The 9,493-nt window shown below is 67.9% G+C and overlaps 2 protein-coding genes across 2 annotated transcripts in view; both read right to left on the bottom strand.

Moving 5' to 3' along the window:
- The window catches only part of AURANDRAFT_62303 (hypothetical protein), a gene marked incomplete at both ends in the record, with an annotated part of 6,115 nt that extends 1,018 nt beyond the window's left edge, over positions 1–5,097 (bottom strand). The window contains 4 exons of the mRNA XM_009036144.1: positions 319–921; positions 1,540–2,375; positions 2,406–2,770; positions 2,960–5,097. Coding sequence (XP_009034392.1) covers positions 319–921; positions 1,540–2,375; positions 2,406–2,770; positions 2,960–5,097 — 3,942 coding nt within the window. The remainder of the gene's footprint in view (positions 1–318; positions 922–1,539; positions 2,376–2,405; positions 2,771–2,959) is intronic.
- Positions 5,098–6,306: 1,209 nt separating this feature from the next.
- AURANDRAFT_62302 (hypothetical protein) lies at positions 6,307–6,936 on the bottom strand (the record flags this gene model as incomplete). The annotated part of the gene is made up of 1 exon (XM_009036143.1): positions 6,307–6,936. The coding sequence occupies one exon, from the start codon at positions 6,934–6,936 to the stop codon at positions 6,307–6,309; it is 630 nt and encodes a 209-aa protein (XP_009034391.1).
- Positions 6,937–9,493: the final 2,557 nt, after the last annotated feature.

The raw sequence follows: 9,493 nt of genomic DNA, 5'->3' as shown, positions 1-9,493 counted from the left end.
GCCGAGGGCCTTGGCGCCGGACCACTTGCCGTCCGGCACGCCGGGGACCATCTGGAAGCGCTCCGGTACCGTTCGGCGTCGCGTCGTGCGTCGCGTGTCGGCTTCGGCTTCTTCGGGCTCTTCGGGTTCCTCAGGCCCGTCAGGTTCGTCGTCTCGCGCGTCTCCCAGAGGCGGCCAGACGTAGCCGCGGGTGTTGTCCGGTGGCTCCGGGTCCGCGGCCGGGTCCGCCGGGGCGGGCTCGGAGACGACGCGTAGCGTGGCCGCGTCGAGCTTCTCACCTGCGAATGCGAGGAATCGCCATGTGCGTACGACTCGCACGTTTTGCTGCGCGTAGACGTAGATGGCGCCGCAGCCATGGCTTCGGGCCGGGCCGAGGTACGTCGTGAGGACGCCATTGGGGTCGAAGCGTTTCCGCTGGCCGTTGTCGAGCGCGGCGACGCTCGCGCCGAACTCGCAGATTGTGGTCATGTCCGGCTTGTGGCCGAAGTAGGCCTCGTACGCGGACGTCCCGGAGACGGGGTCCGCCCTGACATTCAGACAGTCGGCGGCCCAGTGGATCGCGTATTCCCATAGGGAAGCCGCGACGCCGGTCTGCATTGAAGTACGCGCGATCGCGGTCAGGCGTTTGATTGCATTTTCGGCGACGTCGACGTGGGCCTCCGGCGCCCGCCGTCGGTGGACGACGGCCAGCCGCGCGAAGACCTCCTCGGACTCGCGGCTCTCGAACTCGCCGCCGAGGTCGGAGACGTAGACCCGCGGCGGCTTGTCGCGGGCCGCGAACTCGGCGAAGTGCGCCGGGATGCCGATTTTGATTGCGTCGCTCTTCTTCGCGAGTCCGTGGGTGAAGACCATGGCGGGCTTGCCGTCGACGCTCTGGCTCACCGCCACGAAGACGTACCTGGCGCCGGAGCGCGCCTTGGTCTGCATGGGCCCCATGAGGTCAATGTTCCAGACGCGTTCGTCGCGTGGTTCTGCGCTTCTCGAGATTGCGAATGTCGGTGCTGCGCGCATGTTGTCGACCTTGCATCGGCAGTCGCTGACCTTGTCGCCGGTCAGGGTCCAGTTGTGGTCCTTGGCCGTCGCGGTCTGGACCTTGTCCCCGCAGTGGCCCATGCCGAGGTGCAGGAACCGCCGCGTCGCGCTGGCTCCGGCTGGTAGTTTCGATGGTGCGTTCTCGAGGGCGCGAGGTCGTAGTAGGGGCGGCGGGGCGGGTACCGACATCATCGGCGCCATCGTCGCCGATGGCGCGAGCTTGGCGGCGGCCACGGACGCGCGGCCCATGGCCCGCGCCGAGATGGCGTCCGCCATGACGTCGACGATCGCGTTGCCCACGTGTCGCTGTTGTTGCTCACGCGGTAGTCTCGGGTCGATCGTGACGCCCATAGCTGACGCGGCTTCGGTCACGAGGACGTGCGACGCACGGCCAGGATGAGAGGGACGCTCCACGATCATGTTGGGCGTGTCCTGGCCGAAGGTGCGGGGCGACATGAGTCTGGAGGCGTCGTGTACGTTGACTGTCCGCGCAAGGTGTGCGGTGACTTCGTTCTTGTCGACCTCGACCGTGGTCGGGTTGGAGCGTTCGTCGCGCATGAGCTTGACCGTGTGCTGGCGGACCTCGAGCACGGACCACGCGTCGCCGCTCCCCCGGATGCGGACTCGGGAGCCCGCGGTGACCTTGTCTCCGGGCTTGGTCGTGATCGTGGCGACGATGAGTGGCGAATATGGGTCTTCGTCCTTGGCCCGCCGGGGTGCCTCGAGGCGCTTGAACTCCCCCGGAAGGAACGCTTCCTCCGGGACCTCGCTGGCGGGGAGCAGGTGCTGCTCTAGCCGTTGAGGAGTTGCGTACAGCTTCGATTTCTCGATTTCGGCGAGGTTGCCGAGCTCGATGTTCGCGGGCTCGTAGTGCCGGTGGATTCGGTCGCGCCAGAGGCAGCTCCCGTGCTCCGTGGCGCGGAAGAACTCGATTCGGGGCGTCTTGCCAGGTACCTTCGGCACGTAGCCGATGGCGGCCATGAGCTTGTCGAACTCGGGGCCCATGAGGGCCCAGAACGAGTAGACGTTTTCGTATATGGCCGCGTGTGGCTTGTTCGCGTCGACGGCCGCCACGAAGTGCAGGGCTTGCGCGGCGCGTGGATCGTCCCAGCACAGTTGCAGGCCCTGGGGCGCGACCATCTGGCATGGGAATCCGCCGCATACTATGCGGTACGCGTGTCGTGACCATGGCACGTTTCGGTACTCTAGTCTCGCGGTGTCGCCCATGGCGAGCGCGTCGGGGTGCTCGGCGCGGAGCATCTCGAGCGCGGTCTCGTCGATCTCGCCGACGGCGACGATGCGGGCGCCGCGTAGGGCGAAGGCCTTTGATAGTTGTCCTCGGCCTGCGAACAGTTCGACCACTTCGACGTGACCGTCGGTGACGTAGTCGCCGGGCTGCGAGAGCATGGGCGTCATGACTCCCCCGGAGGCCGTGGAGACTCCCCCGGAGGCCGGAGCGGTTGGAGCTTCTGTCGCGTGCTCCGCGTCGATGTAGAGTAAGTTGTCGTGCTCGTTGACGGCGACCCACTCCTCCTCCGGGGTGTAGAACCCGTAGGGTTCCGTGTCCAGGGACATCTTGAAGCCCTGCTTTCGCAGCATGCCGACGGACAGCACCTTCGTCGTGAAGCCGGGCACGATGTTGTCGTTGTCGACCTCGAAGATGACGTTGTCGACCTTGAGTCGTGTTCGCGTGTAGCCGTGGACGTCGTGCCTGTGGCCACCGCCATCGGCGAGGCACCTGGGGCGGCCCAGGGTGCCGTCGGCGGGGTGAATTGGCCCGTCGGGCTTCATGCCCGTGCTGTTCGCTTGCGCGCCTCCGTCGAGAAGTAGTCTTGTGGCTCCAGGCCTTGGCGGTGGCAGCTGCGTGGGCCACTGCACCGGCGTCGCCGCCGCGATGGTGCAGGTGGGGGCGTGGCTGTCGACCCACGCCTGGAGGTCGTTCTTGGCCTCGTCGTGCCACTTCGGTCGTTCTTCGCGGGGTCGCGTTGGCTTGTCCACGGTCGCCTGGGGCCGGGCCTTCGTGTCGAGGTCCGGCCTCTGGTGTTCCTGGGCGTAGCGGCTGTCGTGGGCCGTGTACGAGAGCACGTATTTCTTGCGCGCGATGGCCTGGATCTTGATGATGGGCACGATGGTGCCCAGGCTGGACATGACGTTGGCGCCGAGGAAGGCCGTGGTCTGCATGACGTGGGCGTGCTGCGCGTGCATCATGGCCGCGTCGTAGTCGCTGCGCGTGTCCGGGATGTCGAAGTTCGCGATCTCGTCCTCGCGGACGTTGTCGCAGGCGCCGGTGTGGCCGGGGTCGTTGAAGGCCACGAGGTCGTGTTCCGAGCCCAGGTCCGATGCCGTGGTCACGGACGCGTCGACGAGGTCGGGCATCGAGTCGTTGTCGTTGTGGTAGAGCTTGACCTCGTTCTCGTCCTCGCGGACGTTGTCGCAGGCGCCGATGTGGCCGAGGTCGTTGAAGGCCACGAGGTCGTGCTCCGAGCCCAGGTCCGACGCCGTGGTCACGGACGCGTCGACGAGGTCGGGCATCGAGTCGTTGTCGTTGTGGTAGAGCTTGACCTCGTTCTCGCGCATGTGCTTGCCGCGCGTGATGGCCTGGATCTTGATGATGCCCTTGAGCATGCCGACGTCCGCGTCGCCGGACGCGTAGGCGCCCAGGTCGAGGGGCGCCGTGCTGTAGATGTCGCGCGTGTTCGGGGTCTCGTTCTCGCGGACCTCGTCCTTGACCGGCTGCGTCGGGTAGTTGTAGCCGTCCGGGTGGATGTAGGCGTCGCCCGTCGGCTTGTCGAAGACGACGGGGCAGTACTTGGGGTCGTAGTCGGCCTTGCGGCTCATGCTGCCGATGGCCTCGTCGACCGCGTTCTTGGTCTGTAGGAGCTCGTAGGAGTTGAGCATGCAGTTCATGGAGCCGCCGAAGTCGATCGGTGGGGCCTGCTCCTCCTTGGCCCGGCCCGTGAGGGCGGCCTGCACGGCCGCGGCGACGAGCTGCTTGTCGCGGTTGTTGTCGTTGGCGCGGTCGCGGTAGTTGCCGCTGCGGTTGCGGTTGCGGTACTTGTCGGGCTTCGCGTTGGGGTCCTTCTGGAGGACCCGGCACTCCGCGGTCGTGTGGGCGCACTCGCCGTGGAAGTCGCAGTGCTTGGTGACGAAGGGGACGCCGCCGCCCGTCGCCGGCGCGGCGATCTGCTTGTTCGACAGCATGGCCTGGATCTGCGTCTGGATCATGGTCTGGAGCACCTTGTTGTTGACGTCGGAGGAGCCCGTCGCCGAGAAGATGCCCTGGCCCGTCTGGCCCGCCGGCGTCTCCGGGTTGGCGATGACGATGGGGTGCTCGGTCCCGGAGTCGCCGATCTGCAGCTGGCGGAGTTCGTCTGCCATTGTCGCGTAGGACGCGTCGCGCTTCTGGAAGTCGCGGTAGGTGCTGTCGAGCTCCTCCGGGCCCCGGCCGCTCTTGTGGGAGATGGAGGCGAGTAAGTAGGCCTTGAGCGTGGCTTCGGCGAGCTTCTCGCCGCTCGCGGACTTGTACATGTCGTAGGTCGTGCTCATGGTGTTGAGCAGCGTGTCGATGTCGCCGCACGCGTTGAGGCTCATGTTGCTGAGCTTGGTGAGCATGGACCGGCCGCCGTCCTTGGGGGCGCCGTAGCTCTTGCGGAGGTACATGAAGAGGGCCTTCGCATCCGCGTCCTCGTCCTTCTCCATCTTGTAGAGCACGTTCGCGATCTTCTCGCTCACGCGGTTGCAGAGGATGTAGACCAGGGCCTCCTCGCAGAAGGTCGCCTGGGCGGCGGTCATCTCGGCCCACTTGCGGTCCCAGAGGGACTGGCGCTGGGTGACGGTCTGCGTGCCGTCGTCGTTGTCGACCGTGATGTTCGTGATCTCGTCGAAGTCCTTCTGGTAGAAGTGGACGAGGAACTTGAGCTGTGGGAACCGGAAGCGGATCTTCTTCACGAAGGCGGTGAGCTTCTCGAAGTTCGCCGCGGCTTCGTTGAGCTTCGGGTCGAAGAGTGCGATTCCATCTGCGGAAACCGTGTAGTGCGGATTTCGGCTTGCGAGTACTTGTGCCATCGCGAAGTTGAGGTGGATGTCCGGGTCGTCACGGGCGAGTCGGAGACGCGGATGGGGGCCGTGCGCTGGCTGGAGCGCAGGGGGCAGTGCCGGACCCGGGGTTGCCGGGGGCGTGTCGATCGGAGCGCCGAGGCTGAGCGAGCCGGGCCGATCTGCCGTCCTATTGGGCGGGCTTAGGCGACTGTGCGAGTCGCGGGAGGTGGGCGTGGGGATGTGCGAGCAGGATGCGCAGGAGCGAGCTGAGTGGGCTCAGCAACCCAGAATGACACAGCCCGGTGTGTTTGGCAGTGGGACTTAGAGTGCCGCTGGGCAGCGGACCGGGGACCTCAAGGAGGCTGCCCCATCGCGTGGTGCAGCTGGCGATAGGTATCCTTGGCCACGTTGAGGCCGGACTTGCCTCTGGGGACTATCCGTTGGGAGGCCGTTGACGGGGCTGGAGAGGCCGTTGGGGGGAAGTGTCCTTGGCGTCCTGTGCGAGCTTCGGGAGCGGCGCGGGCGCGGAGATCAGCGACCGGTTGTTCCACCGCGCGGACCGCGGCGACCGCGGCGATGTTTTGAAACGGTCGGACTCGCCGTCGCTGTCGAAGTCGTGGTCGGGCTCTCGCTCGTACTCGTCGACGGGCGTGACCACGGCGCAAACGTCGCGGGCGTCCTCGCCGTCCGTGCTTTCTTTGCGACCGTCTTCTTCGTTGGCCGCCCGCGAAGTGCCCGTGTCCATGTCGATCTCAGTCAAGGCCGTCACCTCTGAATCCTCACTCTCCTCGCTTTCTGAATTCTCTTGCACCGCGCAGGAGAAGAAAAAAGACGCGACCATCGCAGAATTAGCCTTCTGCTTGCACGTGTGAAAACCACCTAGCTCAGATTTTTGTCGAGCGATTCAGCGATTTTCGGACAAAAACTTCAGTCACACCGCCTAACTATGGGCCCATTTAGAGATCAGCATCCAACAAGCAGCGAACGTCGCGCCGTTATTTATCGCCTGGGCGGCCACGGCCTCCCCGGCGGCGGAGCCGCCGACCCGTCGCCGGCGGCCGCCGCGGACCTCGGAGTCGCGCCGCGGCTCGTCCGGTCGCGACCGCGGGCTCCGGCCCCTCGACCCGCGCCGCATCGCCGTCGACTACCTCTAGCCGCGCCTAGTTTACAAGTCGGCTTCCGGCGACTCGCATCGACATGTACATCGCCGTCGACCACCTCTAGCCGCGCCCACTTTTAGAGATCAGCGTCCAGCGACGCGGCGAAGGTCGCGCCGTTGTTCATGGCCTCCGCGGCCGCGGCCTCCCACGCGGAGCCGCCGCCGGTCGGCGGCGGCGGGTCCCGGGAGCCCGTCCGCGCGGACGCGCCGCAGTTCCAGTCGCGTTTCTGCTCCTTGGGCTTGCGGCCCGGCCCGAGGAGCGGGTCGTCGCCGAGGGGCGCCTTCGTCAGCGCGCCGTAGGCGTCCCCGAAGACGTGCTGGTCGTACTCCGGGTCGTAGGGCGACCCGTCGCCGAACTCGTCCGCGTCGGCCCCGGCCGCCGCCTCGGCCTTCTCGTCGCCCGCGGGCTCGAGGGGCAGCGTCAGGAGCGTGCCCGCGACGGCGAGACCGACGCCCGCAAAGTAGAAGGCGACGTCCGAGTTCGACGCCGGCGGCGGCGCCTCCATGGGCACGTCCGGCGAGAGCACGGGCGTGATGTGGGACCCGAGGAGCCCGAGGTCGTCGAAGTAGAACGCGCCGCAGACCGCGTTCGTCGCGACGGAGAGCGCGGCCACCAGCGGCCCGAAGACGCGCTCGGGGAAGTGGCGCCGGCCCTTGAGCACGAACGCGCGCTGGAGGAAGACCTGGGCGGGAAAAGGGTGCGACATTCCCCAACTTTAGAGGCTCCTCTCTCGGTCACTTCCCACTCGTTTCGGCTCATTTCTGGACGGGCGATCATCTCTCGGAGCGCTCCCGAAGCGTGGATGTCTTTTTTGGGAACGCGCGCGCGCGCGGAACACTCACGTTGAAGCGAGCTTGAAGCACCCTTTTCGCGGCGCCGGAGGCAGGCGAGCACGGGCAGCGACGCGAACGCGGCCCAGACCGTCGCGTAGGCCAGCGGCGCCATGGGCGCGTCGTCGCTGTAGAAGACCAGCACCTCGACGATGGCCTTGACGACGACGTGGACCCAGGCGCTGCCGAGCGCCGCGCCGAGCGTCGCGTAGGCCAGGAGCACGGACGCGTTGCCCCGCCGCGCGACGCGCCGCATGACCAGCAGCACCACGGCGCTCAGGGCCGTGTAGGCGACGGCCGGCGGCCCGAAGACGAGGATGCGCGCGTCGACGACGCTCAGGCCGCCGACGTCGTCGAGGGGCGCGCCGACGAGGGCCAGCGGCGGGCCCGCGAGCGTCAACGCGACGGCGACGAGCCGCCACTTCTCGGACGTCGCCGCGACGGCGCAGGCGACGACGCCGCCGAGGGCGCCCGGTTCGTCCCGCGCCTCGTCGTCGCCCGGCGCGTCGGCCTTCGTCGGCAGCGCGCGGTACGCGACGAGCCGCGGCGCGCGCGCGCCGTCGGCGACGCAGCGGCCCGCGAGCGCGAAGCACGTCGCCAGCGCGTAAAAGGGCGCCTGCGTGCAGATGGGCAGCAGCGCGTCGCCGACGACGCCGCTGCAGACGCCGACGGCGACGCAGGCGCGGCCCAGCAGGCCGCAGCACCGCGCGCCGCCGGCGCCGGGCTCGCTGCCGCGCGCCTCGTCGTCGGCCGTGCGCCGCGCGTAGAGCCGCAGCGTCTCGCCGAGGGCCGTGAAGACGGCGCCCAGGACCGCGTTCGCGATGCCCCAGCCCGCGTGCTCCGCGATGGACCGCGTCTCCGGCAAAGTGATCGTCATCGTCCCCGGGACGGGCTGCCCCCGGGCCGACGGTGGCGCCATCGTTGCCCCGGGCAGCCAACGACGATGTGCGCCGCGTAGCGTCGCTGCCCCGCCGCCGCCTGAGGAGCGCGCGGCGCCGGACGGCGTCCCGCGCGGCGCGCCGGCGCCATGGTGTCCTTCGACCCCAACGCGAAGCCGGAGACCAAGGAGGACAAGAAGAAGAAGAAGGAGGAGGAGAAGGCGAAGAAGAAGGCCGACAAGGAGGCCGCGAAGCAGGCGCGCGTCGCTCGAGAGGCGCGGGTCCGTCACCGCACCGTCGTAGGCGAAGAAGGACGAGGCCGCGCGGAAGAAGCAGGAGAAGGCCGACAAGAAGGCCGCGAAGAAGGGCGGCAAGAAAGGCGACGCGGAGCCGCCCCTCGACGACGTGCGTCCCGTCGTTTCGCCCGTCGCTTCACGAACTCCCCCTCCCCCCGCGCAGATCCTCGCGATGACGGAAGAGGAAGAGCAGCTCGCGGACATGCCGGACCTGCCCGACGAGGTCGACCTGGACGCGCCGCTCGAGGCGTCCGAGGAGGAGCTGCTCGAGGAGGAGATGGACCGCCAGGCGCGCAAGGTGCAGCACGCCTACCGCGGGCGGCGCGCGCGGCGGCTGATCCGCGAGCTCGTGGTGTCGAACTTCACGAAGGAGTACGACGCGGAGAAGGAGGCGTACTACTACAAGAACAAGCGGAACGGCCTCGTCCAGTACGACAAGCCCCTCGCGCTGGGCGACAGCGACCTGCCGGACCCGGCGGTCTTCATCGCGCCCAAGGGCTACGAGACCGCGCCGTCGGCGCTGCGCCAGTACGCGTTCGTCGCGCACTGCACGCGCTTCGAGGAGCGCGAGCGGCTGCCTCCCCTGCCGGCGTCGCTCGAGGCGGACCACGACGGCCTGCGGCGCGTCGTCGTCCACCCCTACCTGGCCAAGTTCCACGAGGAGGACTGCATCTTCGTCAAGAACGTCACGCGCGACGCCATGCTCTCCAACATGGACACGCTCAAGGACATGGTGAAGAAGGCGAACGCGACGGAAAAAGCGCTGTCCAACGACAAAAATTGGGAGCCCACGGGCGTGCTCCTCGTCTACGTGTCGACCTACGTGGCGCAGATCACCAAGGGCAACGGCAAGGGGGCCTACTTCTGCTTCAAGGACACGAACGCGGGCAACCCGGAGGCTTTGAAGCGGACGGCGGTGTCCGTGAAGCAGTTCTGCAAGACGATCTCGAAGATCCAGTGCAAGGAGAAGTGCGTCGTCATCGACGGCTGCCACGGCGAGCGGCCCAAGGACACATTACTTAAATCCCTCGTCGTCTACCCGCCCGCGGACCTGTACTCGACGATCGCGAAGCAGGCCGACTGCCGCGTGCTGGGCTCCTGCAAGCTCGGCCCGAGCCTCTTCGGCGGCGGCGCCCAGAAGTTCGGCGTCAAGGACGCGGACAAGAAGAAGAAAAAGGCCAAGCCCCAGCTCGCGCCGCGGCCGGGCAAGCTCCCGCCCGCGGACGGCGGCGCCGCGCCCGCGGCCGCGCCCGACGACG

This window comes from Aureococcus anophagefferens (genome assembly GCF_000186865.1).
Source record: "Aureococcus anophagefferens unplaced genomic scaffold AURANscaffold_4, whole genome shotgun sequence".
Classification (NCBI taxonomy): domain Eukaryota; class Pelagophyceae; order Pelagomonadales; family Pelagomonadaceae; genus Aureococcus; species Aureococcus anophagefferens.
Note: the sequence above shows the minus strand (reverse complement) of the source record. Positions and strands in the feature narration are given on the sequence as shown.